The sequence below is a fragment of the Triplophysa dalaica genome, chromosome 7 (assembly GCF_015846415.1).
Source record: "Triplophysa dalaica isolate WHDGS20190420 chromosome 7, ASM1584641v1, whole genome shotgun sequence".
Taxonomy (NCBI): Eukaryota; Metazoa; Chordata; class Actinopteri; order Cypriniformes; family Nemacheilidae; genus Triplophysa; species Triplophysa dalaica.
Genome location: NC_079548.1, coordinates 9,139,070 through 9,159,747, shown reverse-complemented (window position 1 = coordinate 9,159,747; position 20,678 = coordinate 9,139,070). Strand labels below are relative to the sequence as shown.

At 37.7% G+C, this 20,678-nt stretch overlaps 3 protein-coding genes across 3 annotated transcripts; all 3 read left to right on the top strand.

Moving 5' to 3' along the window:
- Positions 1 to 3,069: 3,069 nt before the first annotated feature.
- On the top strand, positions 3,070 to 4,202 carry rprml (reprimo-like). Its single transcript, XM_056751934.1, has one exon. It carries the CDS (start codon positions 3,371 to 3,373, stop codon positions 3,713 to 3,715), a length of 345 nt encoding a protein of 114 aa, XP_056607912.1. The 5' UTR covers positions 3,070 to 3,370; the 3' UTR covers positions 3,716 to 4,202.
- Positions 4,203 to 6,885: 2,683 nt separating this feature from the next.
- On the top strand, positions 6,886 to 16,286 carry itgb3a (integrin beta 3a). The gene is made up of 15 exons (XM_056751864.1): positions 6,886 to 7,014; positions 7,129 to 7,214; positions 7,339 to 7,543; positions 7,709 to 7,961; positions 8,037 to 8,199; positions 8,444 to 8,605; positions 8,747 to 8,842; positions 8,944 to 9,033; positions 9,737 to 9,871; positions 10,078 to 10,507; positions 11,679 to 11,901; positions 12,335 to 12,432; positions 12,826 to 12,942; positions 13,396 to 13,562; positions 14,785 to 16,286. Exons 1-15 carry the CDS (start codon positions 6,960 to 6,962, stop codon positions 14,854 to 14,856), a joined length of 2,352 nt encoding a protein of 783 aa, XP_056607842.1. The 5' UTR covers positions 6,886 to 6,959; the 3' UTR covers positions 14,857 to 16,286.
- A 1,512-nt stretch (positions 16,287 to 17,798) lies between these two features.
- On the top strand, positions 17,799 to 20,280 carry mettl2a (methyltransferase 2A, methylcytidine). The gene is made up of 9 exons (XM_056751897.1): positions 17,799 to 17,965; positions 18,227 to 18,315; positions 18,479 to 18,732; positions 18,822 to 18,871; positions 18,956 to 19,016; positions 19,102 to 19,241; positions 19,412 to 19,518; positions 19,670 to 19,735; positions 19,835 to 20,280. The coding sequence occupies exons 1-9, from the start codon at positions 17,808 to 17,810 to the stop codon at positions 19,981 to 19,983; spliced, it is 1,074 nt and encodes a 357-aa protein (XP_056607875.1). The 5' UTR covers positions 17,799 to 17,807; the 3' UTR covers positions 19,984 to 20,280.
- The last annotated feature ends 398 nt before the right edge of the window (positions 20,281 to 20,678 follow it).

Here is a 20,678-nt window from a genome sequence, read left to right as displayed (position 1 = left end):
TGAATGTCTGCATACAGTACAATCTACCAAAAGTATAAAAGATGTTAAGAAGTCAGTTAGAAAATCTACGGAAGCCCTGAATCGCAATGTAAATAAAATACTTTGTGAAGAAATAAATGTCTTCAAAATGTGTTTCTCTTCGAAAGTTTTAATGCCTTCAAAACGAAAATCCTCTTCAGCATTTTTTTCTCTTCAATTTGTTTCCTCTTGAAAAGTTTATTTACCTTAAAAAAAAATCTGGAGTTTTATTATTAAGAGAACAAAATTATGACACCAAACCAGTGTCTCGTTTCTCATGTTCCACAGAAAAAAGAGACATATGCATGTTTTAAAAGACATGAGGGTGAGAAAATGACAGATGTTTCATTTTGGGGTGAGCTATTCCTTTAATGGCTTTCACTCTTGAATTACACTTCTGACATCAGCAGTCAATTTGTTTTCATTAATTAATGCTGATGTTTTTTCTGAAAGCCTGTCTGCTTTAATTGCATCTGTCTGTCAACTTAAGAGCCAGCTCTACTAATAAGTCATTGCAGTGGAAAGGAGACAGTACGAGAAAAACTGAGATGCGAAGACTAAAGTGAGACAACATTGGGGAATATTCTCCATTTAACGTCATCTTTTAGTTCCTCTCCATTCAACACACACCTGTCTCTGAACCAGAGACAAACCACTTCTATGGTGAGATCTCAATATTTTCCATTCATTTAAGGTGTGGAGATATGAAGAGAGTTTAAAAAAATGCTTGAGTCGTAGGGCCTGATTAGATCAATGCTTAAGAAATCACTGATACCAATGGACCCAACAATAGTCACCCCATCCTTTTCTCTTTTCGCTCCCCTTCTCTGGCCTGTTGCTTAGTTACAGCCTTGTGTGCTGGAATTGTGGAGTTGTGTTTGAGAGGCATAGGGATAAGCCACCGTCCAGGCGTGATCGCTTCCATTGTGTGTGTGCATTTAAGTTCTCTTGACAATACTTCCTGAATGATATCTATTACTCACCTGTGACACCACTTTCATTCATACACATTGTCCTTAGAGATGCTCGGAAGATTGTTTGAGCTCCAGAGCTGATCTGGGGTCAGTGTGGGCTAATAATACATAATCCATGTTTGGATTGAGCACCGCTGAACAACCCGATCTTTGACCAGATGAAGTGAGCGTGTGTGACGTGTGCTCCCAGCAGATGGCTGGAGGTAGACAAGAAAGAATGTGTGTGCTGGTGTGTGGGATCCTGGTACACCCTACAGTGTGGGGACCAAATGGTTTAGACAGTAGAGCAGATGCATGCACACACGTATATTCATCTTTTCACTTCGAGAGTATGATTATTATAATAAATGATGACAGTGAAAGTGACTGTCATCACTGGCTCATCTCACTGAAACAGATGTGAGTGCACACACAGCATCATATTGTGAGACCTCTCCTGGTCTTTTGGTTAGTACTTGACTGCAAATTCACCCCACCGGTCGATCTGAGAAAAGTGCCGATGAGACTCTGTGAAGGAAAATGAAAATGAGGGAACGAGTTTGAGCCTCCCACAGACACGAAACACTTCCAAGTATGTGGCAAGGGAAGGTTAAGCATTTGTATTCTTACTGTTTTCTTCAGTCTAAGTTGATTCTAAGTTGAATCAACCGAACTAATTACACTGAAAGAACAGCTTGAGAACAGTGCATCTTGTTTTACTGAAAGTATTTGTTTGTGACTGTGTCAGCGTATGCCTGAATGTGAGCTGTGGCAGCCATGCCAAATTTTACGTCGCTGGCTTGTTGCATGTTTAAAGTTAACCTCTAGTTGTTGCGTCTATATGCATTAAGAAAAGTCAGTGAAGCCTGTTGGTTGCTAGGGGACATCATCTCTTAAATTTTGTTGCTAGGCTGCCAATTCCCTCAGTAAAGTGGAAACAACTCCCCACTTTTTTGTCCATGCACCCTTCAACCCTCTCTCTCCATCAATTCTTCAGGTTTTCCAACCAAGACAACCATCTGTCTTTATGCGTAAAGGTTGGCTGTTGCCTAGCACTGCGTGCCATCAATATGTTCAAGTACCACATTTCAATATTACATTAATATTACAGACTCATAAAAATAGCACTTGTTAATTCAGCCTATGTGTTTTCTCAAACCTTAAAGATACATGTTTGTTCTGTATAGACTGCGAGAACGCACGAAGGGAATATGTGTGAAGTTCCCTGAAGTTGTGTGGGAGATGAGGAGACTCTTAAGCTTCGGTTTGCACTCTTTTTAATCTGCATTACATAGAAGCTGTTTTAAATTGTTTAGACTAGGCCTACATTGAAAACATTAATCAAGTAAGTCATATTATTGAAGAAAGTAATGTCTGTCTTTTAGTGACCTTTGTCAAAATGTATTAAACAATTTTCTAAAATCGTTATTTTCACATACAGACAGTTTGAAACCGCTTTAAAACGCATATATTTTACCCTGCTCAAAAGTGAAATAATAATGTAATCCTGTTATTATATTTCTCGATTAATTCGAATATTTTTCTCTTTTGGAAAAAAAAGCGAGGAATCAAATGTGAACGCCTTGATTGTCTCAGAAAAGTTTAATCGACTCCGTTTTTCGTTTCTTAAATTATCTCGGTCTTATCTCTCCCACGGTTTTCTGTCAGTGTGACATTTGCCAGCCGCAGCGCGCGCGCACACGCCCGCCCGCCCGCGCGCTCTCAACAAACTCGCCTGGCAGCATCTCTCGCGCTGTCTTCACTTTCTTTTTGTCACCGTTCCGATGAGAATTCTGTATACCGTATGAATTAAATCCAACAGACTTCGCTTTCATAACTCGAGCCCACTTTGCGCTGCATTGGCATTCTCTACACTTTGGGAAGCACGTGTAAAGATGTTTCCAAAAGCACGTTATTTTATTTATCAGTCTAATGATCATTAACTTTACAACATGTGGGTTGCTGCCCGTTTTTGACCAATGTATCAAACCCCATTGGCCAGAGCATCTTCCAGCTCTGACAGAGAACGGTCTCCCAGGCGACGTTTGAGGCTGGTCGCTCTCTCGTGGCCACCCCCACCCCTTCTGCATGGACCACACACAACACGAAACCTGCGCACAGGTCTCAGTTGCATTGGCTTTGCTGCACTGATTTACACGTTACTTATTATCAGTCGGGTGTGAGAGAACGCAACGTAAACGGAGCACTTTTTTTCTCCAACCTGCTTGCTTGTAACCTGTGATGTGTGTCACCCATCACAAATGACTTTAGAAGATACTTGTTTGACTTTTTCTCCTCATGAAACTTGGCCGATTCAACAGGCAGTTGCACAAAGTCAGTCGATGCCATCAGAGGCTTGATTTAGTGTTGTATTAAGTGTTTTTGAGTCCCCGCTCAAGATGAACGGAACATTCTTCAACAACACAGCTTTTACGCGTGGGGCTCTGCTCAATCGCAGCCAAGAGCTCGCGGGGACGCTGGTGGACTGCTGCGCACGCAACGGGAGCGAAGTGACCGCAAACGACGGCGGCGGGTCTTTAGTTCTCGCGCAAGACGAGCGCAAGCTGTTCGTGACGCGCGTGGTGCAGATCGCCGTGCTGTGCGTACTTTCGCTCACCGTCATGTTCGGGATCTTCTTTCTGGGTTGCAACCTCATGATCAAGTCAGAAAGTATGATTAACTTTCTGGTCAAGGACCGGAGACCATCCAAAGACGTCGAGGCAGTTATGATCGGACTGAGTTAGACACTGGTGTCACCTGTAATCGGGCTGCCGTACCGAATGGCACCAGTGACCATCGATTGTTCTCAGATTGTGTGGAGATATGCAACTTCTACTCGTTTAAAGCAAAGATGACAGAGTGCACGTTTACCAAACGCGAATGTATTGTTTGTTCATGTTTACAAAGCTTTTGCATTTTAGATATTACAGTGAAGTGTTCACGCGTTTTTACCTCAGAAAATAAGCAGCGTATAATTATTTGTATTTTGTTTGTAAGACAATCACTTTTAAGAGCATGTTTTGTGAACGGTAACTTTTGCATTTTGGTATCGCAGCTGTTTTGATCTTAAAATGTCCAAATGTATTTTCTTCGACCGAGAGCACGCGAAAGGAGGAGCGCGCATCTGGTGGGGAAACTTGCACGTTTATTTTCCCTGCTCGCACCTGCGGACGTCTCTCCCTTTGGCATGCATGATGCCCGGTGTGTCCTGCACTTTCTGAATAAGACCGATGCTGCATGCTGTATTTTGTAAACAATATTGAAACTTGAAGTACTGCAGCATGCTTTGAATAAAGATGTCGTGAAAGCATTTCTTTTATGTTCTCCTTGGTCAGACATTGTAACTATAAAAACAAATGATATAGGTTTGGATTTTGCAGTTTATATTGTAGCCTACATTTGTATAAATTAATATAGGCTGTATATTATCTATTTACACGGCATATATATATATATAAGTATCAGTGCATATTTAAGAGTATAAACCAAAAATATTTGGTATGTTAGGGGGTAAATTAGAATAAGCCTGTGGTACTTTTAAATCTAGCAAGTGCAGATGTTGAAATGAAGGCTGAACTGTTTGATCTGTTTTCCCTGAGTTAGTGATTTTGAAGGATTGTTCAAATAGACGAGAAAAGCATAACATGTACTCAATCAATTGAAACAATTGCCATAAAAGTTGAACTGAATCCAGATCCACTTTAAAATAAAATAGTTCCATACAGCACTAAAAGCAGTTCTTTCCTCGTAATCATATAGCCGTTCCCAAAGTCCGGACTCCTGTCCGCATTCGGACCGGGAGGGAATTCGTTCCGGACCCGCCAAGTTCACCAGTGTAGGCGGACCGATCACGTAAAAAGCGTTTATTGCTGTTAGACGCGCCACTTTTTATTTGTTTTTAGTTGGCAGATAGCGTTTTGCGCGCTGCTTATGCGCGCCTGACGTCTTTAGTTGTGTTTACCGACTTCTGCGGGTAAAGAGCGTAGATACAATGTTGCCGGTACAGCCCCGCGAGCGCGTATGTCGCTTTGCCGACTCAGCTCGTCTTTTTATCTGTGCAGCGACGGGCAGAAAACAGAAGCTCATGCAAAACTCTGTCACTGTTATGCCTGTGCATATGAAAATGGATACAGTTTTTCTTTAAATATAGGCATAGTTTGTTGCCAAGACGGACATTTATGCTGCAAAATTCACTAAAAGTTACATTGAAGTACTATTTCATTAGCTTTTTGCATTTGGTTTGTAACAGTTAACGCAAGTACGACAAGATGACGCCATGAATATGATGATTAGCATATGAAGAGTTGATTTGCGAAACATAACTTCCTTGCAAGATGTTCATAAATAATGTTTTTAATATCAATGAAACTGCTGTCTTTTGATTAGGTGATCATATAAAATACAGCTAACTAACACAATAAAAACATGTTTTTTTTAAACTAAATCTATTTTTCCAAATAAACTCCAAATAAATTTTTTTTCCCCTTATTTAAAGTTGTTTCAAACGTTTATTAAAAGCAAGTTTTGTAATAATAATTGTACCGGACCTTTGACAATGACAAAAATCTGGATTCGGACTTTTGAATATAAACTTTGAGAACCCCTGATCTAGGTTAACCGCTTTATTGCTATATAGCACCATATATTTGTTATTTGGGCAGACCGAGGTGCTCTATAGCACCGTCTGGTTCTTCAGCGCTTCTATATAGCACATCAGTCATCCCGCTGAAGAACCACTAATATGGTGCTATATAGCAATAAAGGGGTTATGATTACGAGCAAAGAACTATAATATAGTTATAGCATATACAGTTTCTTCTTCACAAATAATCGTATCATTTACACATCTTATGATTGGCAAAACGTCAGGAACAGTAAATAACATACTGTAAAAGAGAAAGAACCAAAACAAAAAGTGTAAAAAGGCTTTCTTTGATCTCATATGGACAGCACTTGTATATTTTATCCAGAGAAAAACTCAACTGTCTTTCCTCCAGTCCCACAGGTCTTTTAATGGAGTGACATATATATATACATATATATATATATATATACAGACATATATATTGACTTGGCTAACATTTAGACCAGCTTTATAAAATATTTAATTGTAAAAGTAATGAATCTGTCAACCTTGCATGTGTCAGCGCTGGAAGGTTATGTAAAGAATTATGGCTAATACGCTTTATGTAATTTTTTGACATTATTTTAAATCTGCATACGTTTTTCAGATTTAATACTTTTTTTTTATCTATTTAGATGCCTTTAAGCAGATGCATCGTTTTATTACTTTGTCAGTTCCTGCTTTAACACAAAATGTATTAATGTAAGAAAATAGAAAATACATAATATAAAACATATTACTCACACATATTAACATTTCTGCAGATGTATAAATTACATCAGAAAAAAATAATCTCGTGTAGAATTTTGACGTGCTTGTGTATTGCAAACATATAACCAATAGATGGTGCTAAGCACCTTGCTCAGTATTGTGCCTGAGGAAGTGGCAAGTGTTTATACAATTATTAAATACTCGACAGTACTGATAAAAAAAACGCATCTTGTACTAAATATCCTGAAAATAGACAATAATAAAACACATCAAACCACAGGGTTAACAGGAGCTTCAGCTGAAATGGAATAAACCTGCAAACATGGAGGGTAAGAGACAACATTTCAGTTTGTTTATTTTAATGGGAAGTTTACATTTTAAATTATGTGTTTACTGTTGAAAAAAGTAAGAGAGCCAAACCTTCATTTAGTATTTATTTGGTAAGTTGTATCCTGCCTAAGGGGCCACACATTTCAGAAACACAGGAGAATGCAAAGTGCTGAGAAAAACATTAGGTCATCTGTTATAACATGCCCCGGAATGACAGTTTCCACTCCCACTTTGAACATCCATAAATCAGTCAGAGTGCATGCAGAAAACTACCACAAAAAGAGGCTGTTATTTCTTTGGCCCGTAGCTTTGGATTTTTTAAAATGAGAGTTACTTTGATGCAAGTTTGGATATCTGTACTAGTTTCCACAGCTGTGGGTAAGTTGGTCTTTTGATATTTCCTTTGAAACGCAATTCATGAGATCTTTTAACATCTGCAACATTAATCAAAATCCTGATGAATTATGTTTAAGAGTTTGGTCATGTTTCCAGGCTCTAACATTTGCACTTCTAGAGGACTGAGTACCTGTAAAGAATGTTTGTCTACCCATCCTACCTGTGCCTGGTGTTCTCAGGAGGTAACAAATACCCACATACACTAACAAACAAACAAAGATGTGCTTAGACATAAATGTCCATAAACGGTTAAAGTTTTAAGGTGGCTCATTGAATCACATCACTGTCTCACAATGTGTTTGTCAGACCTTTGGAAAGGGGGTGTCCAGTTTGTCCCGTTGTGATCTGAGGGCCAATCTCATTCAGTCTGGTTGTGGTGTGAAATTCATTGAGTTTCCAGTTAGTAGCATTAAGATACTAAAGGACCTCGCCTTAAGTGACAGGGCGTGGGGCTCAGCAAGCGACATCGTTCAGATGCAACCACAAAAAATACATCTGACACTCAGGCGAGGTCTGTGGTTCAAATACGTTTAACACATATATTCATATTTCCCATTTCTATTTATCAAATCTTTTTTTAATGAAAATTGTGCATTTATCTATCCACTTTGATTAGTATAATAGACTTACATTTCTTCCATATTTCTTTCCATATTCTTTTCCACCTTTATTTAAGGCGATTCAAAGCATTTCACCGTCAATGTAAAGCAAGTAGCCGATTACCCCGTTGACCTCTACTACCTGATGGATATGACCAGCACCATGAAAGATGACCTGCAGAAGCTTTTTGTTCTGGGTAGTGAACTGCCTCGTGCTTTAGGCAGTGTCACCCGTAATCTACGCATGGGGTTTGGAGCATTTGTAGACAAAACTCTCTCGCCTTATATGTACATTTACCCTGAAAAAATCATCATGAACCCTTGCTACAAGTAAGCCAAAGTTGTGTTAATTTCACCTTTGCTTATAGTGGACCATATGAGAACCTGCTGTTTCTGTTTATATAGGAATCGTGAGACCTGCCCCCCGCAATTTGGTTATCACAATGTGCTGTCTCTGACGGAGCAGGTGGAACGATTCACAGAGGAAGTGAATAAACAGAAAGTGTCCAGGAATAGAGATGCTCCAGAAGGAGGATTTGATGCTATACTGCAAGCAGTTGTATGCAAGGTGACACACACTCACACAGACACACAAACACGTTATACAAATTAATCAAAAATATAACAGAAGATTTATACAAGGTTTTATACACAGGTGGAAACTCTCACACACTTAGCATGTGGCGTGTGGTTTTAAGTTCTGTCTCGAGCTCTCATCATAAATGTATATTATTTTGTATTTCTAATACATGCAAACATGTTCATTGGAAATACATCAGAAAAGCAGATAATCATCACTCTTTCTCATCCAGGATAAAATTGGTTGGAGGCCTGATGCCTCTCATTTGCTGGTCTTCGCTAGTGATGATAGGAGTCATTTGGCTCTGGACGCCAGACTCGCTGGAATTGTTCAGCCTCACGATGGGGAATGCTATATCAACAAAAACAATGAATATGACATGTCCACTATACTGGTGAGTCTACAGGATACATACAATATACAAATTATAAAAAAATCTAAGAGCGACCTTATATATATATTATATATATATGTGTTTGTGTGTGTGTTGAAATATATTTAAATACATTGATATATAAAAGTGTGTGTTTTGTAGGACTATCCTTCACTTGGTCTAATCACAGACAAGATATCTGAGAATAATGTCAACCTCATCTTCGCTGTTACCAGTAATATTGTGTCACTGTATCGTGTGAGTTTATGCATGTTTATTTAATACATACAGTACATACATCTCACTTCCATATGCAACATACACACAGACTATGAGTTATAATTTCTGCGTTGTAACAGAATTACAGTGAGCTGATTCCTGGTTCTGCAGTGGGAACACTTTCTAGAAATTCTGAAAATGTTGTTCAACTTATTCTGGATGCTTATGCAGTAAGTTAGTAGTTATATATTTTTATATAACGGTTCTATTTTTTACTTGTCATTGTTTTCTGTGCTTTAAATCTGTGAACACAATGGCTGTTTAAATCTTTTGTGAAATGGATGTTTCGGACCAAAATGAAGATATTTTGAAGAATGATGTTTACCAAACAACACTGGCCCACATTGACTTCCCTTCACGAGTTTGCATATGCAGATAATAACATTAGAGCAAGGGTAGAAAATGGTATGCTTATTTGGAGTTCTGACCTGGGAGCGGACTCAGAGCTTGCCGGTTCCTACCGAACCTGGAGAACTCTCCCCTGACCGGCCCAAACCCATCCGTGTCTCCTGCGGGAGAAGCGGGCTCGAGGAGGGGAGAGAACGCATGCAAGACATCTATACAGTAGAGCTCGCTTGAACTGATAGGGCGGATGCTCTGATTGCTGATAGGGGATCAGCCGACCTGATTATCTGCTCCCCCTGAACTTTTGCTAATGGAACATCATTTGTGTGGACGCAAAAACATTGATCAAAATATCTCCTTTGGTGTTGACATCTTTTTTTTTCATGCAAACTATGCCATTAATTTAGTTTTGTTGAGCATAGGTTTAACTTGATTTAAAAAGAAAACATAATGTTATGTTTAGGTATAATTTATATTGCTGTGTTCAGATATTATTCTGTGATTCAGATATCGTTTATGGTTTTGTAGAAGATCAGGTCTAAGATTGAGCTGGAGCTGTTGGATGTTCCGGATGAGTTATCGCTGTTCATCAACGCAACCTGTCTGGATGGAGAAGTCATTGCTGGTGTCCGATCCTGTGCCGGAGTCAAAATTGGGGATAAGGTCAGCTTACCTGATGCTTTACTCATTTGGTTAATTCAGTGACTCAATTAAATTCTAAATTTATTGCAACTTCATAATTCATAAAGTTTGAACTAACTGAAACTAGCCTGCCATTACACAGTATTGGAGGTTCAAATATTCTCCATGATTTCTTTAAACACTGTTTGTTTTGTAGTTCAAGATGTGTATTCACTTGTCTCTTTTAGGTCTCATTCAGCGTTGAAGCGAAACTTCACGGCTGTCCCAAAGAGAAGAACCGAACCTTCACTGTAAAACCAATGGGCTTCAAAGATGCTCTTGAGGTCACTGTTGAATTTGAGTGCGACTGTACATGTCAGCAGTCCTCTGAACCCGCGAGCCCCTTCTGTCACCATGGCAACGGAACCTTAGAGTGTGGCATGTGTCTGTGCGATCCAAGCCGACTGGGCTCACGATGCGAGTGTTCTGAGGGCGAATATAAGCCCACCCAGCAAGACAGGTGTAGCCCTAAAGGGGGGACACTGGCCTGTAACGGGCGGGGAGACTGCGTGTGTGGCCAGTGTGTCTGTAGCTTGAGTGATTTCGGGAAGGTTTGGGGCCCATACTGTGAATGTGATGATTTTAGCTGTCATCGTTCCAAAGGACAGTTGTGTTCAGGTAAGGATATGAATACTTAAAAAAAAAGAGCTCAATGTGATTATAGTTGTTAATGGCATGTTTGGGAGGATTATACATTGCGTTTTGTACTTGTCTTTTACCAAATGATCTCACTCTCATCTCACCAATGTGTTTCACCACATTAGGTTATGTCATCCACATACACAGCCAAACAGAAATGCTGGATTTATGGTAGATTTAAAGTAGGGGAGACAGGCAATTGTAATGGCAAAAATGTTAGCTCTAAATTTTTAAATCAGTCACATACAAGTATAGTGAGTACAATATTTTACATTTTTTTTTTACATTTTTAATTAAGTATTTTGTTGGTTAAACATTAACACGAATGACAAGTGCCGCTATTTTATTTAGTGTGCCCCTTGGGTATAAATACTAGAGACATACAACTCATACAAACAAGTGGCCAGACTGGTTTAAAATCATTGAGTAATGCAACCTCTCGCTGTAAGCTCCTCATACAAAGGTGGATTTAATTGTTGGACTTAAGACATGTTATGTTTTTTTATTTTAAGCCTTAATAACAAAGACTAAGCTTTTCCAAATAATGACCAAAACCCACCATAAAAGCAGTGCAAATGAGTTAAAGGCACAGTTCAACCAAAAATGGAAATTCTTTCATCATTTACTCTCCCTCAAGTTGCTCCATATGTATACATTTTTTTGTTCTGATTAACAGAGAAAGATATTCGAAAGAATGCTTGTAACCAAATAATTATTGGCCATCCTTGCCTGGGACCATTTCTTTATAATTGTCTTTCTTTCCGTCTTTCTTTCTGTCGATTACACAAGAAGATATTTCAAAGAATGTACGAAAGCAAACCATTCTGGGGCACTTTTGACTACCGTTGTAATTTTGGTGGTCAACAATGGGGAGTAGTAGAGTAAAAATATGATATTACGCTTCACAGTGTAGTGTGATGTTGTGTAATTGTTCTAAGAATTAAAAACACTGATAAAGTACAGATAAATAGAGTAATATACTTCACTACTGTCCACCTCTGGCATTCTTTCTAAGGTCATGTGGGAGTCACTGAGGAACTCTTCCCTTAAAAATCTAGATAACTGGATTAAAAATCTTCACAATCAATTTCACATATGTCCTCAGATGATCTTCCAGTGTCTGTTAATGCACACGTGTTGTCTCTGATAGGTAATGGCGATTGCAACTGTGGGTCCTGTCAGTGTAACTCAGGGTGGTCAGGTGAGATCTGTGACTGTTCGACCCGCACCGACACCTGTATAGGGATTGGAGGGTTGCTCTGTAGTGGCCGGGGCCATTGCTCGTGTGGTGTCTGTGAGTGCACCCAACCAGGAGCTTATGGCTTAACCTGTGAGAAGTGCCCCACCTGCCCAGATTCCTGTACCATCAAAAAGTTAGTTTCGCAAGTATATGCTTTGTATATTTAAGTGAGGAAGATATCTGTAGGATTTGGTATTTATTCATAAATAATCATTGGAACTCCTCTGTAGTTCTGGAGACTTCATTTAGTCCTCTGTTATGTTTCTTTAAATACATTTTGTCACATGTTTTTTACTACAATTTCTAAGATGAATTTTTAACGAAATGATGATGATGAAATGTACATGAAAATGAACATGAAATCATTTGATCATGGAATAATTTAATAATCTTCTGAAATATCTGACTTTTGCATATTTTTTCTGAAACGTCAGAGGAGCCCGATATCAATCTACTATAACAGTCTAATAAACAAGTGACTTTAAATGAAAAGTTATAAGATGTAAAGAAAACATTTGCAGATGTTTATATAATTGTATGTTGTTTGTCTATGTGTGTAACTGCAGGGAGTGTGTGGAGTGTGCACACTACAAGAGAGGAGATCTGTTTGAGAAGAACTGCAATAACATGTGCAGAGATCAGATTGTGCCGGTGGATGAGCTGGGTAATCTCTTCTCCAAATCAGAAATTCTATAACCTATATCGCCAACATCCAACTAATCCCCATTATGTATCTCATTATCATATTTTCAGATGGCACATTTGATGGAACAGTAAACAAATAGCCTTGTTCCTGTAATTAAAAAAATGTGTGTGCACCTCTTCCTCTCACTCCTCTTCTTTTTACATTCTCTCTTCTTAATTTCTCTTGTCTTTATTTAAGTGAACATGTTTTTTTTCAAACCAAGAAAGCCACCCTAAAGTGAGCTAGAAGTGACCTAGAAGTGTTTTCACATGTGAACATATAGATCAATTATTGAGTGTGGCTTTTTGAATGGAAGTGTTTTCTCAATGAAACACTCATTTTTTTACCTTCTGATTCGTCTGTTTTCTCCAGTCTTTCGTGAGAAGAACTCAGTGAACTGCAGCTACAAAGATGAGGATGACTGTGTGCAGAACTTCCAGTATTATGAAGATGCCAGCGGATCTTTCCTGTATCTTGTGAGAAAAGCAGGTCAGGCAAGGGCAGAGAGAAACACGGTTACATTTAACATGTTTTGACATGTTGTGAAACATTTTCCACGAGATCCACATTCACACGTACACACACATTAACATGTGTTTGGTGAAATTCACCGGTTTGACTGAGGAGGTACTGTACTGTATCAGAAGTATTTTTCTGGAATTCATGAAAAAAATATTTTAAAGCTATTTTGAGGTGTGATGCATGGCGCCACAATAGATGCTATGCGTAAAAATGGAAGCATACCGTATACACATACACATTCTGTATTCATGTTGGCAGATGCAACTAAACATATTTAGATATTACATATGTCATTTCTGTGAACCAGAATTAAATCTGTTTGTTTAAGTGAGAACAACCAAATCAAAGAAGTTGTCCTATAAATTATAAAAGGAAATCATTCTTGTCATTGTATTTGTTGGTCCTGTTATGCTTTTACAGAGTGTCCGAAGGGTCCTGATGTCCTGAAAGGTGTTCTGTCTGTAGTTGGTGCTATTCTGTTGCTTGGACTGGTTGCTCTCTTGGTGTGGAAGCTCCTGATCACCTTTCATGACCGTAAAGAGTTTGCTAAATTTGAGGAGGAGAAAGCCAAGGCTAAGTGGGCAGCGGTAAGTTGCCATCTAACCCACACTTTAGTTTCTTCTCTCTTCACACTCACAACCACAAAACATTTACAAAACTTGAAAAACATCATTCTTTTAACTGTGGTTTTGCATAGTAACTATATGCAAAAACACAAAGTATTTAGCAATATACAGTAATATCAATCCGCATATATTTCAAAAACATTGTATTTGATGTTGAGATGAATAGTAAACGACAAAACTAATGTACAAAATGTCCAATGTAGAGAACTGTGGTTAGAGTTTTGCAACATGTTTGTTTCGATGAGTACAGCAGATAAAGTGCTCAAAGTTTTGCAAACTCAGTCTGAATATTAGTCATGTACAGGATTATTTTCAGTATGCGATACGTGCCACGTTCAATGTGTAATCCAATTTTTTTAAAACTGCAATATCATTTCACAATATGTTTTTTCCCGATACTGTGTAAGATTTTAAATCCAGCATGTCTAGCCGTGTTTAAGCTAAGCGGGATGACCCAATCGCTGATAGAGATACCAGAACATTTTTTCTATAGGTGTGGCAAGATATTGCAAAAAGAATTATCAACAATAACACAGCCACAGCATGATTGTTTTTTTTTAACACTTAATAAAAAATAATCGATATAAAACAAAAACAAAGGTACTAATGTAGTGTACTCTTTCTCTTAAAATGTTGGTACCACTTCTTGCTACAAGGAACAAATGTTACACATTTAAACCCATACAGTGATCTAACTTCTTATCATTCAATGCAATCTCGACACTAAGTGGACATAGTGGGAAGTACAGATACTGAATTAGAATGCCTTTGGAAAATTTCATGAATGCTGGTTAAACTGATCTTTGCAGCACGGTAACAGTTTTCTAAAAGGCTTAGACACAAAGACATACAAACAGCATGGAAACCACACATCTTGAGAAAGTATATTGCTTCATTCAAATTAAAAAAAAAATTGAAATGCTAAAAATAGTGCTTTTGCAGATTAATGCTATAATCATCCGTCATCAAATGATAAGCCAAATACAAACCATACAACACACATATGTCAAAACATTTAGTATGCAACATACAGTATGCATGTTCAGTAAATATTTTCACAATGAAAAATGTACGAGGGAAAATATCGAATTCTCTGAACATTGTATTCTACTCACAGGTATCAAGCCACAAGTATCACTTTTTGTATCTAAGCAATAATGAAGATCACTCTTCTCATTTATAGGCTAATAATCCACTCTACAAAGGAGCCACAAGCACCTTCCAAAATGTGGCATACGGTGGCAATAAGGAATGATATCGTGTCTCAAAGTTCATCTCAGAATTATCTTTCAATCCATCACATTAGGATTTTTCTTAATGAAAATGGATTTAGTGGTTTTAGTGTATTTATAGGATTGAACTGAAGCATTTTAAAATAATAATTCACTGCTCCAAAGTCTGTCATTTCTCTAATTTTTGAGATGCAAATTTAGTGCATCTCATGACATTTTACATATGCACCTACAGATATTCTTCCCTATTTACCCCTTCCTATGTCTATATTTAATAACGTTACAATAAATTCAGAAAGAACATGACAAAACAAAATTAATTAAACACCCTTAGAAATTGTGACGGGCAATCCAATTCACCAATGCTGTCACATAATCCTGTGTAACACATGACTTATTTTTTGAGTTTCATTTAACTCATCTGCAACTGTTGCCATAGTGATTATGAATGTGGTTCACTCTGTGTTAGTCTGTTGTGCTTTATTTTCACACTGTGATGATAATAATATATCATACATGTAAGTTTCATGGAATAGATATATGTGTAAAATTATTGTTGTCTTTTTTGTGTATCGCATGACATGAAAGCTGTTGTGGAATTGGTATGACTGAGTTGCTGTTCTTTTCTTACTATACATTCCAGCACTATTTTTTGTTTGTTTTGCACTGCTGCTACAATTTGATGTAAATGTATAATACATTTTAAACTTGCATCATAAAGTTGTTAAGGATGATGCTTAAAAGTGCCTTACTGCCCAATGTTTCACATCTCCCCACCCTTGCATTTACAAAGGTGAACCTGTATTACATTTCAAAAATATGCTAACAAGATATGAGGAAAAACAGGAAGAGCATTGGTATAAGAATAGGGTGTAAAATGTTAATTAAGTACTAGACAAAAGGTGAGACTATAATGAACAAATTCATCTGAATGTTTGGGAATACAGTAAAGGAAGAAAACTAAGGGGTTCTGTAGGGATTCTGGCTATAAGTGACCTTGATGTAACTTTGCATGCAAAAGTAACAAACACTCTTTATCTGTGCTCAAATCCGGCTGAAACAGAGAGGCGGTGAGAAAAACATTTTAAAAATAATACAAATTCCATCTTGAGAAGCTCAAACCAAAAACTCTAGAGAGACTTTTTGTTCTTTTCCTACATCGAGCTGTTTGTGCTGCAGTACTTTCATCATAACTAATTGTCATAACATGTATGTGACTGTGGTTTTATGTTTTACATGTGGTTATATTTTGAATTGAACTGAATGGTTTTACATGTTTGCTTCATCAATCTGTTTTATGTTGAATCCGTGATTGATGATCGTGCACTTCACAATGATCACATCATGATTTATGCCGTGATGCCGCTTATTTTCTATTTACAATCCAATTTTAAATCTCCTACTGCTGTTTGTTTAATGTTTTATGATTTAAAATAAATCCACATTTTCCTCACATGCACATCCCATGCTTATAACCTTTGTGCAAGTTTATAGAAAATGTCATAGAATAAAAAAAAGTGAAAAGTAATAGTCTAAACAGCCAATTCAGTCACTATCTTTATACCACCTTATAATAATTGCAAAAAGTAAATCACTTATGAGGTACATATTACTACATATTCCAAAAAACTAAGAATCACAAGAAGTGAGGTAAAATAAAAATTCCATTGATGATCCATTTATTACAGTGTTAAAGAACCAGGGAAGAAGAGTGCAGCAGGGAAGACAGAAACAGGTTATGTGACAAGAAGCGGTAAAATGTTATTCTGTGTCACTCTGAACCCCTGTTTCCTGCATGAGAAAAACTGTGAATCCAGAAGAAATCAGAACGCCATTGAATCAAGAAGCTATATGTTACATAATAACAGATTGACAGTATATTTTCATCGCCTGAGGACTTGTGAGAATGCTGGGGCCGGTAAGAAGCCCGAAATCACATCTCATCAAATCGTGGATATGACAAGTTACGACAACGAAATGTGGGAGCTGTCATGGTCCACTCAGGCACACATAATGATCACCAACAGTCCAGATATCTACAACCACATGTTTCATTAAAGCATAAAGTGTCAAAGCCCATTGGAAAAATATTTCCTACATGTAAATACCATTTGAATTAGAAAAAATATTTCTTACGGATTCCTTCCGTATCAGCATAACAGAAAACACGCGGCATAAAAATATATAAAATAATATAAATGAACACAACAGATTAATGGATGACATTCTGTATCAACATGGCATCGGAAACTTTAGTTGCCATAGATACTAGTTTGCACTTTTTTCTGGATTTTTTCCATGGAACTGTTGTTTCCATGGCAGCAGTTGCACATGAGTTTCCATGTTGTTATTTGAAACATTATTAATAGCTATCCAGGAAATGAATATAAATGTCATGTGTTGATATCAATCATAATCATTGCCCGTATCAGATCGTCTACTGCTAATTGTTTTTTAACTAAGGTCATTTAAAAAGAGAGCGGCTTAAACATTCTTCAATCATCTCCTATTGTGCAAGTTATACAAGCCTATTTGGCAGACGCTTTAATTTATATATATATATACACACATTAATTTATTTAACATTTTGATTCAAAGCACATACAGTGCATTAACTTATATACATTATCAATACGTGTGGGTTCGCAAGTTAATTATTTCGAATTAAAGGGACAGTTCACCCAAAAATGAAAATGCTGTCATTTTGTTTTAAACCTGTAAATATGTATTTGCTTGTGTTCATCACAAGAAATAAATGTATACAGATATGAATTTACATGAGGGTGAGCAGATGATGACAGAATTTTTGGGTGAACTCTCCCTTCAATTGTTCATTAGCAGTCTTTCGATACTGAAAGCCTATGCGCAGTGTCTAATAGAGGTCGATAGATGGCGATCTCTCCTGATGAACCACTGAAGTGGGCGGAGACTGAGAGTTACGCTCAACTACCATGTGCATCCGGTTCGCGTGACCATGGCGGCTCCTGCTGTAGCTGGTGAGCATTCCTCCGCGGACAACGTCTCCGAAGCTGCTAAAGGACCCGTGGAGAATTTCTCTGAGGTCCAGAAACGACCGCAGTTCGGCACTCGTTTCCTGACAGACCCGCGACAGGTGTTTCAGCACAACGCGTGGTGAGTCTCTCTCTTTCATACCCTGTGATGCTGATGTTGTCTGAGCATCCAATGAGTTTGTCATTTATTATGGAGAAACTGTCGAGTATGTATTACCATTTACAGATAACAGAATGTTACATTATTGAAACATAAGTGTATATCTACTATTTCTGTAAAAGTTGTTTACAAGAAACGTTATGTAGCAGTAGTTATTCGCATCAGTGTTGTGTGATTTAAAGGTCCATTTCGCTGACATCTGATTGGTTTAATCTGCTGTAGGGATAACGTGGAGTGGTCAGCAGAGCAGGAAGCTGCCGCCCAGAAAAAAGTGCAGGAAAACAGTCAGCCTCTCCCTGCAGAAAAACAAGGTATGAACATCCATCATATTTACTTCAAGAGTACTAAACAAATGTAGGTGACCTATTAACATCAGGTCTTAACATTAAAACAGACTTATTCTAACCTTCTAATTGGACACTTGATGTCTAATTGTGTTGTTTAATGTTCTGTTTGTTGGTACCTTTCCTTCAGAGGAATTTGACAGCAGAGCCAATGAATACTGGAATGATTTCTACACCATTCATGAGAACCGATTCTTCAAGGATCGCCACTGGCTGTTTACAGAGTTCCCTGAGCTGGCCCCTAAACAAAAGCATTTACAAAACACAGAAGAGAAGGAAACCACAAATAATGAACCCATGAATTTATTAAACGGTGAACATCTATCCTCGTCTCACAGTTATGGTACATTTCCTGGAGACTCATCATCTTATCGGATACTGGAGGTGAGTTTCGTAGCAGCTTGTGGTTAAATGTCTCACAGCAGTTTGTAATACTAAAATTTGACTTTTTTTAAATGTTTCCGAATTTTCAGGTAGGCTGTGGAGTTGGCAATACAGTGTTTCCCATCTTGAAAACTAACAAGTGAGTGAATCTAGCTATAAACTAACTCGCTATCCATATTGGTGTCTCTCACTCTGATAACATTTATACTTTTTTGCATTGTAGTGACCCAGGACTCTTTGTTTACTGTTGTGACTTCTCTAATACAGCTATAGATCTTGTCAAAGTAAGTGAGGAGAAACAAAATATTTCTTTGATATTTAGTCCATATTCACAGTGTTTTACGCTTTTTTTAATGTATTTTGTGGCAGTCAAATCCAGAATACGACTCCGCACGCTGCCATGCGTTTGTCCATGACATGAGTGAAGAGTCCGCAGAGTATCCAATGCCAAACCAGAGCCTGGATGTCATTGTCCTCATATTTGTGCTCTCTGCTCTGCATCCTCAGAAGTAAGTGCATTTAGCAGATGCTTTTATCCAGAGCAACTTACAATAGTGAGGGAAATTATGTAATTATATGAGAAATGCTATATAAGTTTGCAAAGTTTTCAAAAAAAAGATTTAGATAAAAATGTGTATGTATGTTGTAAATACAAGCTTGAATTCATACTTTCTTGCAGGATGCAGAACGCTATTAATAGATTAGCACGATTGCTAAAGCCAGGAGGAGTACTTCTACTCCGAGACTATGGTCGCTATGACATGGCACAGCTTCGTTTCAAAAAAGGTACATTTTAGATTTTTTGCCATATTTATTTATTTGTTCATCTTTCAAAACGTCAATTGTTTGTTATTGTCTCTGTCTTACAATGCCTTTCTTGCTGTATCGGAATGAACAATATATGCAATTTGCATACTTTTGCTCTTTGCTTGTTTAGGGAGGTGCTTGTCTGAACATTTTTATGTTAGAGGAGATGGAACACGCGTCTACTTTTTCACGCAAGGTAAATGCATGTTCAAGCTTTTGTTTTACTTTCTTACACCATAGGACAACCGTTCTATAGACTCCTTGGCTGGTTTCATGATATTTTGTCCTCTTGCAGATGAGCTGCATGATTTTTTCTCCAGTGCTAGCTTGGAAAAGGTGCAGAACATGGTTGACCGGCGCTTACAAGTGAACAGAGGGAAGCAGCTGACAATGTACAGAGTTTGGGTACAATGCAAGTATCGCAAGGCTTTGGCACCCTCCTAAGATCGAAGCTGTTGTGGTGAGATTTGACCTTGAAGCAATGTTGTCATATTGTGACATCAATTTTAGCAACAGTTTAGAGAAAAGCATATTTGGTTTGAATGGACCACCATGCTGAATCCATGGAAGTGAAATGAGGCTCGATCTTATGCAGTCTACTGAGAAAGGCTGGTGAAGGGCTTCTGTTCCTACAATGCACCAGTGGACTCTTAACTGCCTGGCCATCACATTGACTGATGCTTTTATAGTTGTTAAAGATTTTAATCTTATAATAAATGAGTATGGTGTTTCACAGAGGCAGCTCTCTTACTACTTTCATCTCTTTATTTTTACATTTTATGCTGATTATAAGGTTTAAACACATATTCATGTATTTTTTTTGAGACCGTAATTATACTCTACTTGAATCTGAGTACATGATATGAATAGAATTAAAGCTAGTTTCACCAAAACTTTATTGTTTATTTTATATGAACGTAAGTGAAAGATTCTCGTCAGTTGTGACATCACTATAATCTGATATTACTTAAAGCTTTATCGTCCTAATGATGATAATACAAGACTATTTGAACCACAGTCTAATATTTACTTTTTTTTATTGCCTATACAGCATGTGTCTAAACTTTACCAGTTTCATGTCTTCGGTTGATTTTAAGACTCACCTGCACACAATTCAAAGTGAATAGTGATTCCCAAAC